This window comes from Trichomonas vaginalis, chromosome V, assembly GCF_026262505.1.
Source record: "Trichomonas vaginalis G3 chromosome V, whole genome shotgun sequence".
NCBI lineage: Eukaryota > Parabasalia > Trichomonadida > Trichomonadidae > Trichomonas > Trichomonas vaginalis.
The window spans coordinates 2,803,732-2,828,015 of record NC_067207.1 but is presented as its reverse complement, the minus strand read 5'-3'; the positions used below and the strand labels follow the sequence as shown (position 1 = coordinate 2,828,015).

At 35.3% G+C, this 24,284-nt stretch overlaps 15 protein-coding genes and 3 pseudogenes across 18 annotated transcripts, besides 7 other annotated features; 8 read left to right on the top strand and 10 right to left on the bottom strand.

Annotated features, from left to right (window-relative positions):
* Window positions 1–10,510: part of a mobile genetic element that runs on past the window's edge.
* TVAGG3_0268410 (organellar and viral DNA polymerase type B) lies at window positions 608–1,222 on the top strand (the record flags this gene model as incomplete). The annotated part of the gene is made up of 1 exon (XM_001299473.1): window positions 608–1,222. The coding sequence occupies one exon, from the start codon at window positions 608–610 to the stop codon at window positions 1,220–1,222; it is 615 nt and encodes a 204-aa protein (XP_001299474.1).
* TVAGG3_0268400 (KilA, N-terminal/APSES-type HTH, DNA-binding family) lies at window positions 1,530–2,138 on the top strand (the record flags this gene model as incomplete). Its single annotated transcript, XM_051228501.1, has 1 exon — window positions 1,530–2,138. One exon carries the CDS (start codon window positions 1,530–1,532, stop codon window positions 2,136–2,138), a length of 609 nt encoding a protein of 202 aa, XP_051098231.1.
* On the bottom strand, window positions 2,779–3,228 carry TVAGG3_0268390 (protein of unknown function, DUF4106 family; the record flags this gene model as incomplete). Its single annotated transcript, XM_051228500.1, has 1 exon — window positions 2,779–3,228. The coding sequence occupies one exon, from the start codon at window positions 3,226–3,228 to the stop codon at window positions 2,779–2,781; it is 450 nt and encodes a 149-aa protein (XP_051098230.1).
* On the top strand, window positions 3,689–3,980 carry TVAGG3_0268380 (uncharacterized protein; the record flags this gene model as incomplete). The annotated part of the gene is made up of 1 exon (XM_051228499.1): window positions 3,689–3,980. A coding segment is annotated over one exon (292 nt), but the record flags the coding sequence as incomplete, so codon positions are not given.
* TVAGG3_0268370 (uncharacterized protein) lies at window positions 5,400–5,848 on the bottom strand (the record flags this gene model as incomplete). Its single annotated transcript, XM_051228498.1, has 1 exon — window positions 5,400–5,848. A coding segment is annotated over one exon (449 nt), but the record flags the coding sequence as incomplete, so codon positions are not given.
* Window positions 5,878–6,338, bottom strand: TVAGG3_0268360 (uncharacterized protein; the record flags this gene model as incomplete). Its single annotated transcript, XM_051228497.1, has 1 exon — window positions 5,878–6,338. A coding segment is annotated over one exon (461 nt), but the record flags the coding sequence as incomplete, so codon positions are not given.
* TVAGG3_0268350 (protein of unknown function, DUF4106 family) lies at window positions 7,826–8,236 on the bottom strand (the record flags this gene model as incomplete). The annotated part of the gene is made up of 1 exon (XM_051228496.1): window positions 7,826–8,236. The coding sequence occupies one exon, from the start codon at window positions 8,234–8,236 to the stop codon at window positions 7,826–7,828; it is 411 nt and encodes a 136-aa protein (XP_051098226.1).
* On the bottom strand, window positions 8,638–9,431 carry TVAGG3_0268340 (annotated as a pseudogene). The gene has a single exon. A coding segment is annotated over exon 1 (794 nt).
* Window positions 9,515–10,374, bottom strand: TVAGG3_0268330 (annotated as a pseudogene). The gene has a single exon. A coding segment is annotated over exon 1 (860 nt).
* A 1,767-nt stretch (window positions 10,511–12,277) lies between the features above and the next one.
* TVAGG3_0268310 (protein of unknown function, DUF4106 family) lies at window positions 12,278–12,808 on the bottom strand (the record flags this gene model as incomplete). Its single annotated transcript, XM_051228495.1, has 1 exon — window positions 12,278–12,808. A coding segment is annotated over one exon (531 nt), but the record flags the coding sequence as incomplete, so codon positions are not given.
* A 188-nt stretch (window positions 12,809–12,996) lies between these two features.
* Window positions 12,997–14,430: a mobile genetic element.
* Window positions 14,403–14,430: a terminal%2Cinverted (terminal inverted repeat of MuDR-2_TvMULE3 transposon ID:TVAGG3_0268300).
* A 574-nt stretch (window positions 14,431–15,004) lies between these two features.
* Window positions 15,005–15,436, bottom strand: TVAGG3_0268290 (uncharacterized protein; the record flags this gene model as incomplete). Its single annotated transcript, XM_001293184.2, has 1 exon — window positions 15,005–15,436. A coding segment is annotated over one exon (432 nt), but the record flags the coding sequence as incomplete, so codon positions are not given.
* A 486-nt stretch (window positions 15,437–15,922) lies between these two features.
* Window positions 15,923–15,950: a terminal%2Cinverted (terminal inverted repeat of Mariner transposon ID:TVAGG3_0268270).
* Window positions 15,923–17,226: a mobile genetic element.
* On the top strand, window positions 16,019–17,146 carry TVAGG3_0268280 (Mariner transposase; the record flags this gene model as incomplete). The annotated part of the gene is made up of 1 exon (XM_051228494.1): window positions 16,019–17,146. One exon carries the CDS (start codon window positions 16,019–16,021, stop codon window positions 17,144–17,146), a length of 1,128 nt encoding a protein of 375 aa, XP_051098224.1.
* Window positions 17,199–17,226: a terminal%2Cinverted (terminal inverted repeat of Mariner transposon ID:TVAGG3_0268270).
* A 1,388-nt stretch (window positions 17,227–18,614) lies between these two features.
* TVAGG3_0268260 (uncharacterized protein) lies at window positions 18,615–18,977 on the top strand (the record flags this gene model as incomplete). Its single annotated transcript, XM_051228493.1, has 1 exon — window positions 18,615–18,977. The coding sequence occupies one exon, from the start codon at window positions 18,615–18,617 to the stop codon at window positions 18,975–18,977; it is 363 nt and encodes a 120-aa protein (XP_051098223.1).
* Window positions 18,978–18,995: 18 nt separating this feature from the next.
* Window positions 18,996–19,238, top strand: TVAGG3_0268250 (serine threonine-protein phosphatase family; the record flags this gene model as incomplete). Its single annotated transcript, XM_051228492.1, has 1 exon — window positions 18,996–19,238. One exon carries the CDS (start codon window positions 18,996–18,998, stop codon window positions 19,236–19,238), a length of 243 nt encoding a protein of 80 aa, XP_051098222.1.
* Window positions 19,239–19,706: 468 nt separating this feature from the next.
* Window positions 19,707–20,092, bottom strand: TVAGG3_0268240 (uncharacterized protein; the record flags this gene model as incomplete). The annotated part of the gene is made up of 1 exon (XM_051228491.1): window positions 19,707–20,092. A coding segment is annotated over one exon (386 nt), but the record flags the coding sequence as incomplete, so codon positions are not given.
* A 168-nt stretch (window positions 20,093–20,260) lies between these two features.
* TVAGG3_0268230 (phage tail repeat-like family) lies at window positions 20,261–21,439 on the top strand (the record flags this gene model as incomplete). Its single annotated transcript, XM_051228490.1, has 1 exon — window positions 20,261–21,439. A coding segment is annotated over one exon (1,179 nt), but the record flags the coding sequence as incomplete, so codon positions are not given.
* A 153-nt stretch (window positions 21,440–21,592) lies between these two features.
* Window positions 21,593–24,284: part of a mobile genetic element that runs on past the window's edge.
* Window positions 22,043–22,997, bottom strand: TVAGG3_0268220 (annotated as a pseudogene). Its single transcript has one exon. A coding segment is annotated over exon 1 (955 nt).
* On the top strand, window positions 23,610–24,194 carry TVAGG3_0268210 (phage tail repeat-like family; the record flags this gene model as incomplete). The annotated part of the gene is made up of 1 exon (XM_051228489.1): window positions 23,610–24,194. One exon carries the CDS (start codon window positions 23,610–23,612, stop codon window positions 24,192–24,194), a length of 585 nt encoding a protein of 194 aa, XP_051098219.1.

The following is a 24,284-nucleotide window of genomic DNA, read 5'->3' as shown; positions in this document are numbered from 1 at the left end:
CTTATGAAATAACTGTTTTTTTGACGAAGAGAACTTTTGCACTTCGTAAAAAAAATGACGTTTACCATATACTACGCTTATGAAAATCGTGAAAAATTGCGAGTAGGTGAAAAACCCTGGTCGCCTAAAAATGACGTTTACCATATACTACGCTTATGAAAATCGTGAAAAATTGCGAGTACGTTAAAAACCGTAGTCGCCTAAAAATGACGTTTACCATATACTACGCTTATGAAAATCGTAAAAAATTGCGACCCGCGGAAAACCGAGGGTCACCTAAAAATGACGTTTACCATATACTACGCTTATGAAAATCGTGAAATTTTTACGAAGTGAACTTTAACACTTCGTCAAAAAAATAGCGTTTACCATATACTACGCTTATGAAAATCGTGAAATTTCTCTAGCCCGATTTTTTTCGGCCTTGCATAAAACTTATGAAAATCGTAAAAAAATGCGAGTAGGTGAAAAACCCTGGTCGCCTAAAACACATGAAAATCGTCAAAAAACTCTATGAAATCATGAATTTCCTCAAGATAGAAAAAATAAAAAAATAACGCTAGTTTTTTTAAAATATTTTTTTTTATTTTGTATGTAAGAACAGGAAATGACAAACACTGAGTTTGAAACAGTTAAAAAGATAGACAATGAGACCAAAGTGGTTAGAATTGGTGATTTAAACGTAAGATACTCAAAGAAATACAAGAAATATTCTTTGTCAGACATTTTAACACTATCTGAAAAGAAAACATCCCACGACTGGGTTAGAAATGCTTCTACTCAGAAAATTTTGACAAGAAATCCTGAGCTTATGATATCGGTAAGATTCTATGGAACAAGAACATATCTTATAGACAAAAGTCTTATACCACTAGTTTTGTTCTGGATTGACCCAGTTGTTGGATATAATTTCATAACATATGGTTCATTCGATACGGAACGTTGCAGTGAAGGCTTACTTTACATCGTTCAGAAACCGAAGGACTTCAATACAAAGAGATATAAGATAGGAAGAACATTTAATATAACTCAAAGATATGACAGTATAGTCAATAGAGTTAAGGTTGTGTTTGTTAACGATATGAGAGCTGCTGAAACAGAACTACTTGAAAAGTTTGAGAAAATGTATGGTGCTCCCACGAAAGGTAAAGAAATGTTTGAAGTAGATGAGATAGCTAAAGCTATAAAATTATTTGACGAAGTTGCTGAAAAATACATGTAAAGCGTTTATTTTTGGTCTTTTATACAAGATAGAAAATAACGCTAATTTTATTTTTTTTTATTTTTTTATTTTGTATGTAAAGACAGATATGTCAACATCAGAGAACACAACAACTGCTATCGTTCATGAAGACATAAATGAAGAATACGAGTACATACAGTTTAACAAACAGTTACGTCTCATTCGTTCGGTCAAAGATGACATGTACCAAATGCAAAGTATTTTGAATGCTCTTCGTTCTACAAAGCAAGCATACCATTGGTTTGAAAACCAACAGACAAAAGAACTTTTAGAAGAATTTCCTCATATGTTTGCTACCCTCGGAAAACCGAGGGTAGAGATTCCGTACGAAAATCGCAAGAATTTGGCTCCTGGTTTGAGAGGTTGGTATGTACATAGACTTTTAGTAAATGCTGTTGCAATGTGGGCTTCACCTCGTTACGCTTGTTATATTTTCATGATGTTAGATGAAATTCATAGACAAGAACGTGAAGAGCTAGAGAACAAGCTTGAAGCAAAAGATGAAGTCATTGAAGCAAAAGACAAAAACATACAGAAAAGAATACCACGTTCGGTACCAAAAGGAAAGGAAAAGAACTATAAGTATATGATTTACACTGAAGAGATGGAAAATGAAGAAGACAGAGATATGGTTATGTTGCATTTAGTCAGAAGAAACAACAAAAGCTTTTACGACCTTGCTAAGATTTACAAATCTGACAGAAATTGGTTCTATCGCGAAAACTTACCGATTTCAATGACACCGAATGAAGATGTTAAACAGATAGTTCAAGATACTTTACCTCAAACACACTATGATATGAAAGGTTGTACAATACTTACATTCAAAGAAGATTTACCGCTACTGAAAGAAAAAATAACAGAGTATTTTGACAACTTCAAAGAGGAAGAGTAAATGAACCATTTATTTTTCAAGCTTGACACCAAAGATGGCTCAGGTAGCTCAATGAGGTAAATTGTCTTGTCCGAGTCCTTCTGGCAATCCGAGTCCTTCCTTCCGACAGGAAAAGTTTTTCTTTCCAACAGGAAAAGTTTTTCTTTCCAACAGGAAAAGTTTTTCCTTCCAACAGGAAAAGTTTTTCCTTCCAACAGGAAAAGTTTTTCCTTCCAACAGGAAAAGTTTTTCCTTCCAACAGGAAAAGTTTTTCCTTCCAACAGGAAAAATTTTTCTTTCCGACAGGAAAAATTTTTCTTTCCAACAGGAAAAATTTTTCCAGTTGTCCGTCCGTAAACCATTCAAATTTTCGAAAATTGAGAACTTTTTGGCCGACCTTCAGGAAAAGTTTTTCCTTCCAACAGGAAAAGTTTTTCCTTCCAACAGGAAAAGTTTTTCCTTCCAACAGGAAAAGTTTTTCCTTCCAACAGGAAAAGTTTTTCCTTCCAACAGGAAAAGTTCTTCCTTCCGACAGGAAAAGTTCTTCCTTCCGACAGGACACAAACGAATGTCCGACGTACCACCAACCGAGTCCATTCCAAAGCCAGAAGAACCGACAGCCCCAGCACCACAACAGACTAAGACTCAACACTTACATTTTTTACGCTTGACTTTTTACAATTTGAACTTTGTTCGCGTAGATGTGAATTCTGAAAGAAGTATGAGGGTCTTGTATGACTTTGTACCTCTCCCATAGTTCATGTCTGTCAAACTTACCTGCCATGGACTCTTTCATAAGTTCCATGAAATCGTCTTCGGACAATCCGGGGAAAAGTACAATGTCAGTAAGTATTCTCTTTACATCCTTACTTAAACTCTTGGCTGTCTGTACACAAATGACAACAGAGATGTTAAAGTGTCTGAGCTTCTTAAGAATTCGACACATGTCTTGTTCTCTATTCTTTAACAAAGGATGAGAAGCAAAGTCATCTAAGATAAGAAGACATCTGTGAGGGTAAGTCTTCCAATCGTAAGATTGCAATTTCTTCGAAATGTATTCTATCTCTTTCTGTTTGTTTCTGAAGTGTTTCTTCTCTAATATTCTCTGCATTTCCTCATTTGGGTCTTTAAACTTCGAATTATATACTCATTTATAGCATTGTACTTCAAAACTCTTCTTTGGTACTTCTTTATCCAATCTAACAACTCAGAGTCTTTTATACATACTAGTTTTGACTTTTTATAATATCTTTGAACGAATTGACGGTTTGGTCAAATTGACCCGAAGTACTACAAATGACAACTAACTCATAGAATGGGTTCTTCTCATCTAGTTCTTGTTGTTGTGCAGCCATTTTAAGATAAGTGAAAGTCTTACCCGACCCAGGTGGTGCAATTAGACCTGTTATACCATTCTGAGCAAATAAGAACTTGTCATGTATGGGTTTTATCTGAGCATTTTCCAACTTCCTCTTGTTCTTATTTAAAACATTCTCAAATTTCTTGTCAATGTCAGCAAACTTTTTTTCTAACATATTTTTAGAAAAATTAAAACTTTTATCTTTTAGAAAATGTCTAGCGATTTCGCCATCTATATTCGAGACAAGCTTTTCGACAGCAAAACATCTGTAGACCATAAAATCTTACATAGTGTAAACAAGAAAGGTGAATTTGTTCTAAAGTTCTGTTTCTGGGAATATGACAAGAACCATAAAACATTAAGCAGAGCAGTCTTAAAATTTGTCAATGACAGACTTGTTGACAGAGATGACGCCTCTTGGAGAGATGAAGTCCAACAAAACTTCTTAGAATGCAAAGAAGACACATGCGCTGTTCTTGAAGATGAAATAGAAAACAGAATAGAAGAGCTATTAAAGGACAAAGAACTTTTACAAAAATATGGTTCTGAGAAGTTTGACATAACTCCACCAGAAAAGAAGAAGAGAGAAAAGAAAGAAAAGAAAGTAGAAGAAGAGAAGAAAGAACCAGAGCCAGTTCCACCGAAGAAGAAATTTGACATGTAAAAATAAAATTTTATTTTTAGAACATTTCTGGGTCAATGTCAATGTTCTCTTCCTCTTTAGGAGTAAACACTGGCTTAGACTCTAAAATCTTTTTACCCAATTTACCTTGAACTTCTACAACTTTAGACTCATAATATTCATAGTCGTCTGCTTTCTTTGGTTCATAAGGTATAACAAGTTTGTATGCTTTGCCTTCTTTAAGGTTTGAAAACCTTCTGTCAAAACTTTCTTTGACTGTTAACAAACCTTCTATGTCTAAGTCTTCAAATTTCGCACCATTTTTAGTCACAATAGCAAACTTAACTGGTTCGATGTTCCAAACTTTGTCATATGTAGACTTTTCAAAATGGTAGAAGTAAACATTCAAATATGTGAATGGGTCTAGTTCTTCTTTAAGTCCTGACATGTACTTGTTTACTGAGATGAATTTCCATCTTTTCTATCGGATAAAAAAAATATATTTTTTTTAAAATTTACTCAGAAAAATTTTTCTTTGTATATACACCATTCTGTACGTCTAAAAGACTTTTGACATTTGCCAAGAATGTTCGTTTAGACGCTGTCATATAACCATACTCTTGACAATACTGTTTATACGAATCGTACAATGACCTTTCATCTAAACACTCAAAGTCAGTTTCATCTATGAACAGTTCATATACACTCTTGTTTGCTTCTAACAATGTTTGTCTCTCTTCGGTATGTGGAATTTGTCTTGGATTGAACTTAGAAATATCTAATGTCATGAAATATGAGAACAAGTGGTTGTAAAAGTCAGATGTCAAAGTTTCTGCTAAGTCGTCAAAATATTCTGTATCTTGCATATGAGAATCTGACGTTCTGACAACTACATATCTTCTGTCAGAACTTTCTAACTTCATCGGAACAGCATTGTTTGAAACCATGACGAAGTTTGCAACATTTTCACAAACTCTTTGGTCTTTATATTTTCTTTCAACAACTCCAACTTTGTCTGTTATAAGACTCTTCAAAGCATCTGAGTTCAAAACTTTTGTTGTATCTATACTTTGAAGTTCGTTACATACTATAAGTTTCATATTCTCTATTGAAGAGTTAAATTTACCGCAGATGTTTTCTAAGTTTGTCATATTCGGTTCGAATAGCCCTCTAACAGTTTGCATAAATATCTGTAAAGAAAGTGTTCTTACCAGTTCCTTGTTTTCCAATTATGATGAGAGCAGTTTCATTTTTAGCACTTGGATGTTGTAAGATGTTTGCAAACCAACATAAGATATACTCATAGACTCTTTCGTTTCCATTGCATATAATTTCTTTGACATGGTCTAACCAAGCTTCTATAACATTTTCTTTCCATTCTACTTGTTCGTATTTATATCCAGTGAAGATAGAATAGAAGTTTGGAGAAGGTGTATAAAACTTTATACCACGAACTGAAAAATCTTCTAACTTTGACAATAAGATATCCCAAGCATCTAACATCTTCATACCAACTTGTACGACTTTTATTTTCTTAAGTTTCTGTTTACATTCTTGTTCAGACACTATTGTTGCTCTTGGTTTGTTAAAGACAACATCCCATTCTTTCATGACATAACATTCTGGGGCAGAGTCGACATAAATGACTAAACGTTTCAAATTCTCGACTGCTTTGTTATAGTCTCTAAATGGACACATATTTCTGAATGTTTGGAAGTCATAAAAATCTGAAACATCTATTCTGTACATTTTTATAAAAATAAAAAAAAATATTTTTTTTATTCTTGACTTTTTGTTGCATTTGTTGTTCTTGAGCTATTTGTTGTTGAAGTTGTTCTTGTAATACAATACTTTCACCAGTTGCATCTTCCAATTCGAAACTTTCTGCCGTCATTGACAAATACATAGGACATAAAAGTTTTACAGGAACAAAGTTTGCGTCAACTAAGGTTAAGTTTATGTTTGCTAAAGTGTTTGAGTTTACTAAAGCTGAAAACTCTGCATTCGAATGAACAATAGGCAAACCAGCAGAGAATGTGTTGTTTATACGCATGAGTATCTTTTGGTCATAGTAGTTTCTGTCGACATTCGAATAGCACTTTGAACCTAAGTTTGAAACAATATATAAAATAGGTGTACTTAAAGTCAATGGAATAGATAGACCTTGTATGACACCTTTTCCTGTTATAGGAAACTGTTGGTAGTAAAAACCAGATATAAGTTTTGTATTATAGCTCATATCGTTTATACTAAACTCAGTCGGACATCCAAACATAATGAAACCTGCTCTAGTTGCAGCACATGTTACATCCGTCCTTAAAGTATTAAATAAGTCAACAAAACCTGTTGGTGGTATATCTGAGTAAGTATCTTCAAAGAAGTATTTTTTACCATTCACAACAACAAAGTCTTCTGGTGTCAAAAGAGCAAAACAGGCTTTAGTCGTCATTGTGTTTAAGGTTAGTTTACAATATCGTCCTTGAGGACTTTGTAAGTTTGTTGTTATAGAATTATATGACTCAGGGTTTTTAGTCGTAATAGTATAAACCACTATGTCTTCTGCCATTTACATATATTTAAAAGTTTTTCTGAAAGTGGAGAAGAACTTCATCTAAACTTTCACATGGCGTTTCTTGAAGTTCTCTGTCTAAGAAGTTCAAATATTTTGTAAAGACATAGAACTTTCCTTTGTCTACACGAACAAACAAAACAGGGTCTTTCATATCGTTCAAAAGTGTGTAAAGTCCTTTACATGAAATAAAGTCTATATTGTTTTCTTCAAACATCTTTCAAGAAGTTTTGACATTTTTACTTAGCAACTAAATTTTAATGAAATGTTGTGGTCGTCAAATATTTTTATGACGTCTGGGAAACTATATTTTAAGTTCAACGTCTCACCTCCTTTCATAACGTATATCTTGTCAATGACATTATATGAAACACCACAGCAAGCAATGTCGGGTTCTATTTCTTTGATGTTTATATCGTCTGCCTCTGTCAAAAGTTTCAATAGTTCTTTCAAAACTTCATGAGGTGCGATGACATATGAGTTCACTTTTACAGGGTTGTGTTCGACCAAGTTTAACATTATACCTAAAGCTTGACAAATCTTCTCCTGAGTTTTAAGTTTGTCTTTAAGTTGTTGGTAGTCATTTCGAATATCTGCAACAGAACTTAACTCTCTGCTAACTTCAGGGTATGTTGGTTGTTCTTTTACAGGAACTATTTGTTATACCATCTTCGTCTTCGTATGGTTTCCCCACTTCAACATCTCTGTCTTTGACATTGACAACAACACTTTGACTGTTTGTTTGAGTTGGTGAATTTAACTTCACATCTGCCACCGCCATTAAACCTTTTGAAACACTTACGCTTCTATTTTTCGGAAATGACATTTTACTTAGAATAAAAAGATGGACGTATTCGAGTATCTCTTCGAATTGAAGCAGAACAAAGTTTACACACACAAACAATACAAGTTCATTGACAGAATAGTTCTTTACACAAACAATGGAAAATGTTATAGAATAGCAGTCTTTGCTGAACCAAAATATTTTCATAAAGCAAAGAAAGTTGGTATAACCGAAATGGTGAAAGTTCTTGAAGCAGACAAAAATATAACAACAAAACTGACCGATATTTCTAAAGGAAAGTTTATAATACAATTTTATGTCAAAACTGGCGTACTGTCAATATTTGACGGAGAGAAGTCAGTTCAAGAACAACTTACTGACCTGCTGCCAAAATCTGCTCGATGGAAGCTGTCGTTATGCCAATCTGAGGAGCTCCAGCAGGTTTCATCGAACGAATCTTCAAAAGAGCATCTTCCGTGAAAAGTGCTATTGGTTTTGTAAACTTCTTTGCTTTCAATTCATCTGGACCGTCTCTGTCACCAGTATATTGTATTTGAACTGTACCAACAGTTGAAATACCACCCATAAAGTCTTCTGAGTCAGCAAATGGAATGCCAAGCCAAAAGTTTGAACGGTCTCTATTTGTATATTGAGTTTTTTGACCTCCTGCATGGGTCCATACTTTCACATATGGCATAATAGAACTTTGCATTTCAGGGTTAATGGTTGTTGTGAAGTTGTTGTTAAAGTTCATAGCATCTAATGTCAAGTTGTATGACCTCATATCTTCAACTGTAGAATATTCTTCTCTTGGATAATATTTGCCATCTATGTTTATATGATATTTAATACCGGGGTTGTAGAAACAAGAATAGTCATTTATAGTTCGTCTGAACAGTACAAACATAGTATCTGCATGTTTCATTGCAGTTGTTAAAGCAATATCCGTTCTTGCACCTGGGTCAGCACTTTGGTTTCCAACTTCACCTGCAAAGTCTTTGACAGATATTTGGTGTATAGGGAACATAAGTGGAACTGCAATATATTTGGCAGCTAAAGCATTTGAAATATCTGGGTCCAACATATAGACTGCAAGTCTGCTTTCTATTCTCTTGCATTCAAATTTTTCGCATGTGAACTTAACTGGGTCCCAAGCATTCCAGCAGCATTGAAATAATAGTTTACTTCAGTGTTGAGGTTTGAGAAACCAAAGTCTAAGTCTACCTTATCTTTGCAAAAGTCGGCGAATGACGTTTATTTGTTCCCACTACTTCTGTAAGAGTGAATGGGTCTTGTGTTGGTGCAATGACTAAGTTATTTTTGCTTGGAGTAAGTTCGATAGAAATTTTTCCTGCCCAGTTTGGCAAGTATCTTAAAAACCTGAAGATGAGGAAAGATGACAAAGGGACTCTAAGTTTCAGTTTTACTTTGGTTACTGCTGCTGCAGTTTGTCCAGAAAGGTTAACATAAACTCCTGGAACGTTAGGGTCAAGTCTTCTTATTTTCTCAATAGTTGCATACTGGTCTGTTTGTTCTCTAGCTTGTGGTTGTACTGAGTTTCTCAAAGCGAACCATTCATAGTTTGCCCATGTTACTGTTTGAACTAAGTCAGAGTTAGAATATATCTTATATCCCATGAAAACTTCTGGAGCATATTGGTATCCGACATAGAAAATTCCATTGCAACCTTTCTTGTCAGACAACTTGGCAGAAGGTTTTATTTCAATGTCTTGTTCCACGTATAAGAATGAGTTGTCAATAGAAATTATATGAAACCTGTCGCAAGCAATATCTACTGTTGTTGAAGAACCTTCTCCAAACTCACCTACGTTTCCATAAGAAACAGCAGTTGTATATTCGTAAGTTCCAGGAACTATTTCTGACCTTCTAATGGCATTGTCGCATTCGTTATACCATTCGGAAACATTTCCATTCATGGCATCCAAAACTGTTGGCGTTATATTCTGAGCGGCGTACATTTCATATGTGTAAAAATATAGAATAGTTGGATTTATGTGTCATAATAGAACCCACGTGGACCAAGCTTTACTTTCTTCCTGACTGAGTTTTTAACTCTTCTTTTTCCTTCATTGCCACTACTTTCACTAGATGAAGTTACTTCTTCACTACTTTCACTTTGTTCTACTCTTCTCTTCTTCTTTGGTGTCGCTTTTGGTAACTTGCCCTCTGCTTCAAGTTGTTGCATCTTTGCCTCATGTTCACCTAGTATGTTGTAAATTTCCCATGTCCTTTTTGCCTTTGGGCTCTGGTCGCCCATCTCAGGTAACCAATATCCTAGAAAGAGTTTGTCATAGTTTGTATTTGAGTCTTCGCGTATTGTTTGCATGACTCTTTCCTGAGTTTCCGGTTCAAGCTCTTCAAACAGTGCCTGTCCATATGGAATAAGCTCGTTTCCAAATATATGTTTTTGTAGCCATTCTGGCTTTCTTTCCATGTTACCAACTATATCTTTTGTGAATGGGAAAGCTTTTACCCAATGTTTCAGTCTTGCGTCATTTATTTCTGTAGTTGGTTTTATTTTGTCAAGGAACATGTTTTTCAATACTAACATTTCATTGGTACTGTCCATTGAGTTTTCTTAAATATTCATCCCTTCTCAGTTCATTGTCTGCAAAGTAAGTTTTTATGACATTTTGTAAACTTTCGTTTGCAAGGTCATGTACAATAGGTTCTCTTCCTTCTCCCTCCCTAACTTTCTTTCTAAACTCTTCACCAAATATACCATCTCTATGGTTCTGTGTAGTTCTTTGAGATAAATGTTTATAGAACGTCAGGTGTTATATTTCCATCAGCCATGTTCATTTCATACTGGTCCAAAATATCTGCATCTTTCATATCTTTCAATGGCATTAAAGCCGCGCTTAAAATACCAGCTATATCTGGTTCACCATTCACTTCCATTGCGTCTACAACTTCTTGGAATTGAGGTTGTAAGTTTATGAACCACCTATCCGGGGTTAGCTTTATGACCCCATCTCATTGTAGTTCCATAGTCTGCAGAAACAAAAGTAGGTTTGTTTCCATCTTGGTTAGGTTCTGAATGAACTTTAAACAATGTTTCATTTCTATATGTTTTCTTGAAATTTAACCTTTTATTTTCACCGAGTTCATCCGAAGATTGAACGTTAAATGCTCGTAAGTAAAAAGGGTTGTTGTATTTGTGTACATTTTCTTTCAGTACTTCCATTCTATGCTGAATATTTTCATCTGGTGTTGGAGTCTTTTGTATGTCGGCAAACATTTTTCGATATTCTTCTACTATGTCAGCCGAATTTTTTTTAGACTCTTGGAAAGATTCCATATTCTCCGCATACACTTGTTGAGGGTCAAGATTTTTCGGCTGTTCCAAATCTTCATCTAGTTCTGTGAAGTTAGTTTCCAAAGGAGTGACTTGTTCGTTTCCTTCAGGCTCTTCTAGCTGTTGTTGCTGAACTATTTCTTCCATGTCTGGTTGTATCTGAACTTCTTCCTGTGGAGTTTCTTGTACCTCATCTGCTGGCATTTCATATATTCCGAGACCGTTTTTAACAAGTTCCCTATCTAAGTCATCCGGACTCATAAACCTTTCTTCTTTCGTTCCGTCTCTATTTTTTACGCGTTTCATGAAGAGAGTTGAATTGTCATTTAGCTCTGACACCAAATATCTCGGAGTAAATTCAGTCATGTCATTTGGATGATATGCTATTAAATCATATCCCTTAGCGAGCTTGTATTTTCCAGGTTTGAAATTATATCCCATTTGGTGCTGAGCCATAAAGCTAAATAGGTTCGGGTCAGTATTTCCTTCCTTGAACTTTCTAATAGCTTCTTTATATCTGTCACTAAAGTCAAGAGTATCTGGGTAACCATAGTCTTCTTTAAGCATTTTTAAGAAATCTTGGTTTCCTTGTTCTCTACTTCTTTTATGTCCTTGCTCTGTTTGTTGTTGTTGTTGTTGTGCAGGGTTTTGAACTGTTGGTTGTTGTTGCTGTGCAGGGTTTTGAACTGTTGGTTGTTGTGCTGGTTGTTGTTGTGGTGCTGGATTTTGAACTGTTGGTTGTTGTGTTGGTTTTGGTGCATGCCTGTGTCTGTGTCCATGTGACGATGTAAATGTTTTAGGTAGTCCTGGTGCAGGTGCTTCTCTTGGAGGGTTTGGTGGTATATAAATTCCAACAGCTGGTATATATGTTCCACCAGCTGGCACATATGTTCCATCTGCAGCGTAATGTCCTATCTGACTTTTCGTTCTTAAGAAAGCATTTACTAGGTCTGTTTTGGTCTGTTGTAACTCTTTTTCTTGACTTTTCACAACAGTTGCTCTAACGGCGTCATAGGCACTTTGAACTGCCTGTCTCGTTGCTGCATCTGTTATTTTCGTCATATTTTGTGCTACTTCTTTTAACTCTTTGTCGAAACCTTCAGACTTCAGTTTCTTTCCAGATGAGAAGTCGTTCACTAGTTTCACCTTACTATGAAGAGCTTCGAAGGCGTTCTTAAAGTCAGCATTTGTTAAAGCTTCATTTGAACTATCTTCATCAGCTTGTATTTTTGTCCTTATTGACCCTATAAGCTGGGCTGCTTTAGCGTTGGCTTGGGCATCTAACCAGTCATTGTTAGCTTTTATATATTCTGCGCTTTTCATTGCCTTTTGCATAGCCGCGTCGTCATTTTTACTTTCTTGTGCTAAGTTTTCATACTGTACGGTTTGGTTTTGCAACTGTAAAAGTTTTTCTGCCTTTACATTTGCTTCAACTTCTTTTTTATACTCATCGCTATCCATATATGTCTTCAGGGCTTTTTGTTTTATCTCTTCATCTTTCAGTACTTTATATTGAGTAGTATGGTTTTTCAAATTTACAACATCTTGTTCCATTTTTGCTACTTCTGCTGCTTTTTCTGACACTTTTTTCGCATATTCCTCTGTACTTAGTTCTTTCAGTTGTTCTTCTTTCTTCTTTTTCTCTACGTTTAACTCATTGAGTTTCTTTGTGTGTCTGTCATATTCTAGTTTCTTTTCGTTTTCACTTATTTGCTTCTGTATGTCTATGTTTGACTTTTTGACATCTGATATTTGATTTTTGAGTGAACTCAAATTCATTTGACTTTGAGGGTTATAGGCTGTTCCGTCTGCAGCTCCACCATAGCCTGCCATTTTCGCTAAAAGTGCCGCTCTTAAACCTCCACTCTGTGCACCAAGAACTCGGTTTAAGAGCATAGGATTGCTTGACATTTGTTGCAACATGGTGGGGTCATTCATTATTTGTTGTTGCAACTGTTGTTGTGGTGTTAGTTTTACTATTGGATGTTTCAATGCTCTCTTCCTCTTACGTATATTCTTACGTAGCTTACGTGGCATTTTAAGTGAAGTTAAAAAGCGGTTTTTGACAGATGTTTATATGGCACTTTTTGTTCAGCACAAAAAACTACTCGGTCAAAGTGTTGTCACCGGCTGGTCGGCTGGGGTTCGGTCCTCCTCTTGGGTCTTGTGTCCATTTCTTAGGGCTAGAAGGGGCGCAGCCCCTGGAAGCCCCTCATACCTGACCTAACATCAATTCTTTGATTTTTAACGCAGCCAAAATCGTGATATTTTATCTTTTTAAATAAAGATTCAGAAACGTTATTCACAACGGTTAATTCATTTGGTCTGGCAGCGGCTATCCACATCATAGCCAACAATTCCTTATACAAAATTCAAAAACTTGGGTGCAATCAGAACTGATTGCACCCAAGTTTTTGAACTTTCTTGAGGGAATTAAAGGGTGAGAGATTTATAGTCTATCTATATATCTCCCACCCTCTAATTCCCTCCCTGACAGCGGGAAATTTTGTCTGAATGTTAAACTATTCAGACAAAGTTTCCCACTGTTTGCGAAGGAATTGTTGGCTATGATGTACTGATTCATGATCAGTACATCATAGCCAACAATTCCTTATATAAAGTTCAAAAACTTGGGTGCAATCAGTTCTGATTGCACCCAAGTTTTTGAACTTTCTTGAGGGAATGGAAGAGTAAGAGGTATACATTATGAATATATACCTCTTACCCTTCCATTCCCTCTCTGACAGCGGAAAACTTTGTCTGAATGTTAAACTATTCAGACAAAGTTTCCCGCTGTCAGCGAAAGAATTGTTCCATCTGGTGCATAGAGTGTGAATCTATGCACCAAATGGAGCAAGTCCCTCGCGAAATTGCCAAAACTTGCGTCGCATTTCAAAGATTGCGACCCAAATTTTGGCGATTTCTAGTAGAGATGGAGTATTTTGAGTCACTGACCTATATGCAGTGGCTCAAAGGGCTCCATCTCTACTTTGAAGCAAGGAAACTTTCCTCGAAATTTTGATAATTTGAAGAAAGTTTTCAAGCAATTAACAAAGGATTACTCGCTATGAGGTAAAAATTCTAGATTTTCACCTCATAGCGAGAGCTTCCCTTTCATTGCTTGAAAACTTTCCCCAGCTTCAAAATTGGGGAAAGGGCTGTAAAGTCGACTCCGATACCAGCAGGTACCAGAGTATTTAAAAGAGAAGCCCTCGTACGAGTTTCTATGAAGACCTTCTCATTCAAGAAGATCTTAATAGAAAATCGTACGAGGGCATTGGAAACTCGCGTCTGGTACATGTTGGTACCAGAGTGTTTGAGATTTGAAGACTCTGGTACTAACATGTACCAGAATTTATGATGAATTTAAGATGGACCATTATAAAATGGTAGCGGTTTGTTTCAAAAAAATTTAGATGAGATTTGCATAGATATAGATTATATGATTTATACATATGAAAAATAATATATAAAAATATAATTTTGAGATAATTATGTAAATAATATTTTAAATATTTGAATTTGAGGTATAATTTTATAGTAAAATATATTATAAAGAGTATTTATATAAATATTGTAAAATAATATAAGTAATAAAAATTGAGACCCCCTCCCTGTTTTTGATGTTTTGTCACTTTTTCGGTAATTCTTATTGTTTCATTTGATGTTGGCACTTGCCAAAAGGAACAATGCCAGAGGATTCTCGCGGCTGGAGTGTCCATCACACACAATGAGAGCAGGCTTGTCACGTATATCTTCTGGCATTCTCTGGCGTTCAAAGTTAAGCCACTCGATGAAGAAAATGCAATACAATAAGAATACACTTCTGTTCACCCAGCCTTTTGGCGTAGAAGTAAACCAACAATGTCTTTCGCGCTGGAATACTTTCAGTTCTCTAGGTAGTTCTGCAATACATGGGAGAACAAAGAGAGGTGGGACAGATTTGCCTGTCATTGAGCATCCGCATAAAGCTGTAATGTGCGGAAAGTTTGGAATTCCTTTGGCGATCATATGCTCTATCTCCTCAGGTAATGCAACTTTCTTCTTCTTAAATTTGTTTATGAATGTTTCATCGATACTAAAAATCAACTCCTCTGGAGTACTTTCGATTGTTTCACGATGTTTATCGTAGAATTCTTCGATAATTCTTGGTTCACACGCCATGTATCTTGATTCTTCAATCTCTTGGCATGCCTTAAGCTTGCAATGCAATTGCTGTAAAATATGGTTAACATAAGGTCTCGATACATCATCACCACCAAGAGTATTGATAACTTCTTCTGCAAGAGTAGGACAATTAATCTCAAGAAGGAATCTGTAACCATAATCTCTTCTGAGCTCTTTCAACTTGAACGCCTCGTCAATAATGTCAGCTGCTTCTAGAGCTTCACCTTTGTAAGCAGAATCTTCGATAATTTCTTTTAAAGTGAGCTGATCACGCTCGCATAGGTATGGATCTGCACCGCCATGATTCCCTTTTTCCCAGTATAGACCTAATGCAGCTCTTTTAAGTGCAGTAGCAATGAGATTGGATGTTAAAGTTCCGAGATCTGGGTATTCTTCCTCCCATGCAAGCTTAGTTTGACTATATGTCATACCTTCGGCGCGACAATTGATGATAAACTTTTGTTGTCTACCAAGAAATTCGACTGTGAGAAATTCCATTTTTAATTTTAAACGAGCACTTGAGCCACGTTTTATCTGACTTCACCAGTCAAAAAGCCCCTGTACTAAGTGTCATGTTTTTGTTTATTTTAAAGTTTCTGCCATGTAATGGTTTACATTGCAAATTTTTTGAATACTTTACATCACCATAAAATGGCAGTACAAGGCTAGTTTATCGGTACAAGGCTCTTGAAATGACTTTAATTCAAAATAAATTTTTACTATTTTGATTTGATTGTGCGATTGAATTGCTTATGTTGTGTGAAGGCATTTCAACAATTTCGGATTGATTTTAAAAAAAATGGTTGGAATTGATTTAAATTACATAACATTTCCTAATATATTGCTCATTTGAGAGTTAATCGTTTTTTCAACCGCTAGGTCAATTTTTTGCCAATTTTTTGGCACATGTTTGATCCTTTAAAGTCATCAAGATCATAGCTTTAAATTAGAGTCCCCAATATATAAATTGTATATATGATTCTATAGGGTGTCCAAAGGTGCGTTTAGCACAGCGCTCTATATGAGACTATTAAAGGAGATATATGCTGATTATAAATATATAATAAAAAATATGAATATATGTATATGATGAGTATGTTGTATTTTGGCGCCATGCCGGGATATAAAATGAATTTTGAGACAAGAGGCGGTTTCGCGGAAAATTTTGGCGGGATTTTTTTCATTTTTTTAATGAATCATAAAGAAAACATCCTCGCTCTTGCAAAAAAATGCAAAGACTGTAAAAAAATCTACGAGACATTGGTAAAATGCTTCGGTATGGATGCTCCTAGCTATTCCACTGTAACGTATCATGTTAGGATGTATCACTTCATGAACAAAAAGGCGCCCATCATAAAAATTGACAAAAAATCGCCGGATCAAAGAAAAATCAAAGCAATTCTTCAAGCGCTAGATGAAGACCCAAGAGCATCACTCAGAAGGATAGAGGAGATGACAAAGATACCACGTACAACAGTCAGTTATTATCTGCACAATTATTTGAACTACAAACTAGCGTATACACGTTGGGTTCCGCACAACCTTAATTCAGTTCAAAAAAAATCTAGAGTCCAATCTTCGAAAAAGCTCCTCTCTATATTGGGTGCGTATCAATCCAAGAAGTTTCGCTTTTTAGTAACAGGGGACGAGTCTTGGTTTCAATATGCAACAGAAGTCAAAATCATGTGGATCCCGAAGGATGAAAATCCGCAAACATTCCCGAAGAAAAAAATTGACACACCAATGATGATGTTGTCGGTTTTTTGGGGCGTGAATGGCATCATCGCAATTGATATTCTTCAAAAACCTAATACGATGAATGCTCAGTATCTAATTGACAATGTTCTTACTCAAATTATCAATTCTGATGAGTTTGAGAAATCCAAACAACAAAAACAAAAGTTTGCAATTCATTTTGATAATTCAAGAGTTCACAAAAGTCATAAGGTAATGAATTACTTGGTGGAAAACAATGTCAAAGTTGTTCCAAACCCAATTTATTCACCTGATATTGCACCCTCTGACTTTTATTTATTCGGCACGCTAAAAAAGAGAGCTGAAGGACGCGAATTCGCGAGTCCAGATGATCTTGAAAATTTTGTAAGAGAGCAATTTGAGCAATTTTCTCATGATGATTTAAAGCGTGTCTTTCAAGCCTGGATCGATCGCTGCGAACGCGTGATTGAATCCAATGGTGATTATATTTAAATAAACTTTATATATATGTAACTTGTTTATTTCTATTCGCAGTATTCAGGTTTGTGCTAAACACACCTTTGGACACCCTATATAATCATTATAATTTTTTATTATTTTGTTATTTGTTCAAACCATTGATCTATTCAATTTATATTTTTGCCTTACAAACTGCAAATATTAAATATATACGGTGATGACAATTATTATGCTGAATCCGAAGACACAAAAAAGAGAATTTAATCATTATTTAATTTTAACTTTAAATTTTAACCGAATTATGAAAATATTGCTAAAATCAATTCAATATTTCAATTCCTCACTTGAACTAGGTCAGGTATGAGGGGCTTCCAGGGGCTGCGCCCCTTCTAGCCCTAAGAAATTTTGCCCAAGACCCAAGAGGAGGACCGAACCCCAGCCGGTGACACTTTTTATGTCACTTTTCACAAACTATATATTTTTTCATGTTTCGTCACTTTTCTGTCACTTTTCAGGAAAAAACATTTTTATTATATATATAAAATGAATTTTACAAAACCACCGTTACCCTTCTTTGGAAATAAGAGTAGATGTAAAGATATTCTATTGAGAGAACTTAAGAAACTACCGAATGGTCTAACATTTGTAGACTTGTTCGGTGGAAGTTTCTATATATCCCATCTGTGCCATACAATATTTCCTGACTCAAAGATTATATGCAATGACTTCGACAACTATATGAACCGTCTCAAACATATACCAGACACAAACAAAATATTGAAAGAGTTAAAAGAAAAGATACCTATAGGTAAGATGGAACGTATACCATTAGATAAGAAAAATATTGTCAGAGAGGTTTTGAAAAAAGCAGAATATATTGACTGGGATAGTATATCTGCTAGACTATTATATAGTGGTTCTATAAGAGTTCATGACATTGAAACACTTATGTCAAACGTTTTATATCTTAACTATACAAAGGTTTTCAAAGAGGACATAGAAAAATATACTGAGGGTATAGAGTTTGTGAGATGTCATTGGACAGAGTTGTATGAAAAATATAAAAACAAGGAAAATGTTTTCTTTATAGTAGACCCGCCGTTCTATAACACATACGATTTTCAATACCAAGTAGACTGGACTTTGAGAGACTCTTTAGAAACTTTAGACGTTTTACATAACCATCCATGCTTTTACTTTACATCCGATAAAAGTGGTTTGGAAACCGTTATGAGATGGTTAGAGGACATACATGACTATGATTTTAGATATGACAAGATAGAATATGAGAGAGGTCCTATAAACCGGAAAAAGTGTCATAACAAAGAAATTTTATTGGTAAGTAAATGTGGTTTGAAATAGGACTACTTGTTTTAGGTTTTTTCCATTGTGTCATTTACTTATTTGACGTGGCAGAAAGATACAGAGAATATGAAGATGAACCAATGTCTGCAAATGTTCAGCATATGTACTCGTAAGAGATATTTTTATCTAATATTAAATGGACGCACAGAACTTAGCGAATGCACAGAAACCCGGACAACCAAACCCAGAGAATATTCCAAATGAAGTTAGAATACAAACTGCAATGGCAAACTATGGTCAAGTGCCAACAGATGTACAAATGCAAACTGCCATGTCAAATGACGCTGCGTTAGGTTTGCCACCATGGTATGCAAATATGAGATGGAAAGAGTTTTATACAAACCCTGAAGTGGGATATAAACAACTCTATGCAGATGACGCGAACACAGGAGTTGACCCAGAATATGTTTTCTACCAGAGGAGAAACAGAATGTATGAGCTCCAGTTAAAGAATGCTATGGAACTCAACAGGAAACGTAAGAGACTAGGCGGACATTAGATTTTTACATATAGTAAAATGGGTTTCTTCAGTAGTATTGGAAACTTCTTTCGAAATGTTGGAAGAGGTATATGGAATGGAATAAAATCTGTCGGAAGAGGAATTTGGAACGGAGTCAAAAATATTGGTAAAAGAGTAGGTCAGTTCGTTGGTATTATACCTAAAGACCCTGAACCAGAAGAACAAGCTCCTGTTATACAACAGCCTGAACCTGCACCACAGTCAAGTTGGCAACCAAATCCAACACCTCAACCATATTAAAATTATATTTTTACCGTTCGATAGTAGTTGTATATGAAACTAAGTTCTAAGTAAAACGCATGGTATAATGGAACTATTCTCTTTCTTCCATCTGTAGTAAACCATACTTGAAAGTCTGAAATACTTCCACTCGGTGGTTCATATAGCTTTGTAGGTTTTTCGTAAAAGTCATTTGCCAAGCATAAAAAAGAGTTTTGCGCACCAGAAAATGAAGCATGAACTATAATAGCATCTGAGTCGAAAACATTTTCATATGTTCCATTAGGGTTTTCGACTTCATAATAGTCCGGGTGTACTGGATACCATGCAGGCTGATTTAACATCCTCAAAAATCTATGCCATGCCAAGTTGTTATATTTTGTAGAAATATAAACGTTTTCTCCAAGGTCTTCTATTTTATTGATTTTAACAGTTGCATTTTTCTGTCTGTCATATATAATATCGAGATGGTACTCTCCCTCGTCAATGTTATACTGGTTTGCATATTCGAGATAGATATCGTTTATTTTTTCTTGAAAAGCTTGAAGAGTTGTTTCTAAGTTTACAAGCAAATTCACTTGTAAAAGTTTTCCCTGTTCAAATTTCTCATACGTACGTTTTTCTTTGTTATAGTATCGAACTTCAAAACCGACCGTAAATGGGAAACCATGTATGGCTTCTGAAATGAACTTCATTCTACGAAAGCCAATAGCTTTTGTGACGGATGGGTCTCTTAGCCATCTTAACGGGTAGTCAAAACGATAGCCTTCATGCTTTACGGTCTCTGTCTCAAACTTTTGACCGACATTCGTAAAAAGTTCATCTAATGGTTTAGTTGTAGCAACTCTAGAAGTTTCCTTTTCTATTGGAAGCATATTTTATCTAGAATAAAAATGTCAAATGAAACAGCGTCTATGAGAGAAATACAACACAACCGACAACTCATTATACAAGCTCTAAATAAGAACACAACAAACTTTTCAAACTATTCTAAGATATCTGAGTCATTGAAAGAAGGAAACTTAAAACTGACATTAAACCCAATGACAGATGAGTTTCTGTTTCAAGACAGTAAGAACCATACTGTTTGTATAAATCCAACAAAAGGAACCTTAAACGAGAAACCTATATCTGAACTTCTTTTGAAAGCAGATGTTGACAACAAAGCTGACAAACAGTATGTAGACGATGCAATAGCAAAAGAAGAAGAAAGAGCAGATGCAACATATGCAACGAAAGAACATACTCATCCTGAACTAGCGGACAAAACATATGTTGACAATAAAATGTCAAGTGAAGTGACAAGAGCTGACAAAGAATATTCTAAAAAGACTCATACACATACCATTGCAAATATTACAAACTTACAAGAAACCTTAGAGACAAAAGCAGATAAAACATATGTTGACGATGAGTTAGCATGTGTGACTAGTGCGTTAGTGAAGAAGGCAGATAAGGAATATGTGGATGAAAAAGATAACGAAATGAAAGAAAGGGTTGACTGGTACCATGAACGGACAATGAAGACTTTTAAATTTAAAGCCGATACAGGATGGGTTTCAGAATGTTTAGACCTTAAAGCAGATAAAACATATGTGGCTAGTGAGTTAGAGAAGAAAGCAGATAAAACATATGTGGCTAGTGAGTTAGAGACAAAAGCAGATAAAACATATGTGGCTAGTGAGTTAGAGACAAAAGCAGATAAAACATATGTGGCTAGTGAGTTAGAGAAGAAAGCAGATAAAACATATGTGGCTAGTGAGTTAGAGAAGAAAGCAGATAAAACATATGTCAATGAAATATACCAAAGTTTAGTTGGAACAACAAAAAATATTGAAACTATTGTTGGTGACTTTTCTATCTATGAAGAAAACAAATATTTTAGATGGGAGTTTGTACATTCCTTAAAAAATGGTATACGGTATAAACTCATTCCGAAAAATAACAATGAAATGTATGTAAGCTATAAAAAGAACGATGGTACACAAGTTAAAGTTCCATTAGACAACAACTGCTACTTAAACTTATATGGAGACGAACAAAAGAAATATTTAAGAGTTTATGAAATGGCAGATATGACATTGCCTGACCCAGCTCCAACACCATATTATTATAAGTATGGAGATGACGACAAAACACCGCATGTAGACCCAAAAAAGCAAACATTATATTTAGAATATTATAGATATAAAAGATATAATGCAATAGAAAAAACGAGAATAGTATACTATTATGAAGATGACAGAAATAAATATTATAGTCAAGACTTTACCTACCCTGAAAACATAAGATTATATTATAAAAAATATTCTGACACAAACCAGAAGAAACCTGAAATAGTTGCACTATATCTTAAGTTCAAAAGAGACAATCCTATAATATCTCATATGTTTGATTTAATGAACCCAGTAGGTTCTATTTATACATCTATGGATGAAAGAGGTCCTCAAGCAATGTTTTGGTGTTGGTGCATGGGAACAAATACTCGAAAGGTTTTTGTATTGTGCAAACTCTTCAAAGGAAACAGGTGGAAGCAAAAGGATATCTGTCGACAACTTGCCACCACATAGTCATTCTGGTACAACAAGTTCTAATGGAAACCATAGTCATAGGGTTTGCAAACAAGGATATAACACTGTTTCTCAGACTTCAATGCAAATTCAAGTTATGTCAAGATCTCATTTTCCAAACGACCCAGTAGACTGGAATGGAATGTGGACAGATACAACTGGAAACCACCAACATACTTTTACAACAACATCTACAGGACGAGGTAAAAAATACATGCCACCTTACATGACAGTTTGTGCATGGTATAGAATTGCTTAGTCGTCATGTTCCACTTCTTTAGCATATTCGTCAGGAGTTGTCTTATATTTGTTAGGAACTGTCTTTGAAAGTATACCACCTTGAACTTTGACAAGTTTGAAACGAGGTCTGACAATAGTCGTTTTATCTTCTGCTTGCAGTCTGTACATTTTGCCATGTTTGCCTAAAACTTCATAATATTCTCTTGTATACTTTCTTCTATTTTTACGAACACGAATGTGAGTACCTGTCGGGTACTTGTGTTGTCATAGTCAATAGTATTTTCATATGGGTCGCGTTTAGGTATTTCTATTTTTACTTTGTCTCCTTTCTGAAGTTTGAAAGCCCGGCATTCTTTCTTGTTTGTCTCTTTTGACTAAATTGTTAAATATATAGTCTTTCTCTAAGTCAGGGTTGTTTTCATTTCTTCGGGGATGGTTTCCCAAACCTTTTTGTTTACGGCTATTGTAAATATTTAAAACTTGTCTCATCTTTGCCATGGAGAAATGTCTGTACTTGTCGTCATATGACATTTCATCTACCTCACCACCTTGTGGTTGGTTTAAGTCTCTTAACATTTTTATACAACCGTCAATGACACCAAGAGCAGAATGGTTTTGGTCGACAATGAAATATTGGTTTACATTTTTTGAACGCAGATAGTTTTTAATATCGTCTGATTTGAAAGAACTTTCATAGTCAGATGTCAGTTTTGTTGGATGGTATTGTCAACGAATATTGTCAAAGCAGTTTTCACATCTAAAATATTTTTGGACCATAATGGTATGGCTTCACAGTATCTTGTGTTTGACCGACAAATATTAGCCAGTATGGTGGTCCATCTGTTCTAACTCTCGGAATGTTTTCCAAGATATCCATAAACCAAGCATTTGGTGTTGAACTAAAGATTTTTACCATGAGTGCTTTCTTTGTCGCTTTAGAAACATAGGGGTCCTTGTTTGGATTCGTCATTTTTTTAACCCATAAGAAATGGGTTTATTTGGCGCATTAGCAGGAGTCGCATCTAGATTTTTACCCCAGTGGGAACAATAGCCAGAGGTGTATTTGGAGTTGGAAGGAAGATTTTGAGTACATTAGGTATACTGAAGAGAAAGCACAACCTATTATACAAACTGTACAGAAAGGTTGGGATGTAGCACGAGATGCAGCAAATCTTATTCCAAATCCTGAAACAAGAGGAAAAGTTCAAGGATGGATGGACAATGTAGGAAGACAAGCAGGAAACTACTATAACAAAGCAAATGACTACTATAACCAAGCAGGACACTATATGGACCAAGGTGAAAGATTCTTTAACAGAGGATATAACCATGCACAACAGTGGGTAAACAACAACCAACCTCAACCGCCTCAAACGTGGGGAATGTAAAGTTTTTTACTGAGATGAAATGAACAATACAGCATTGAGACAAATGGGTTCAAGATGGATTTGTCGGCTTCCAGCAGTTACACAACCACGTGTTTGTCAAGTTCTTCCTATACCTCAGGAAGTTTTAGACCGACTTAAAAAACAACAACAACCAGTTGAAAACAAACCAAACTAAAATTTTTTACTGAGATGAAATGACCGAAGAAGTTGAAACGGTAGATTTGACACCACAAACAAAAAGTTCAGAACCTTTGTCAAAACCTGTCAAAGAACTTACAGATGAAGAGAAAAATTCAATAATAGAAAGTGCCAGGTCTGGAAATACAAACTCTAACTACAAAGTCACTTTTCATAAAAATGGAACGGCAAGTATCTCAAAAAAGAAACAGACTCTCACAAATAAAATATTGAAGTCTGAAGGAGCTTTCGAGACAACAGATGGAAAAGTTTACTTCACTGACCAACAGTTCATTATAGAACATCTCATTGACTTAGAGTCGAAATATTCTAAACTTTACAACAAACACAAAAAGTTGAAAGGAAAACAAAAACAAATGGCATATGATATTTATGAAGATGTTAACGACACAACTGTTCCAGCAAGTGAAGTAAAGTCAGAGGAACCGAAAAGTGACGAAAAACCAATAGAAGAAGGGGAGCCAAAAACTGAAGATAAACCAAAACCAAAGTTTAGTTTCCAAACTAAACCAAGTCAACCTTCATTAGCTGGTATGGGTTGGCGTCAAAGACTTATGGTAGCTGGTGGTTATGTTAAGTAAAGAGAAAATATATTTTTTTATTTTATTTGAAATGTACGCTGAGTTTGTTGGAGAAGACCGTTGGGAAACTTGTTTGTTAGATGAAGAGTA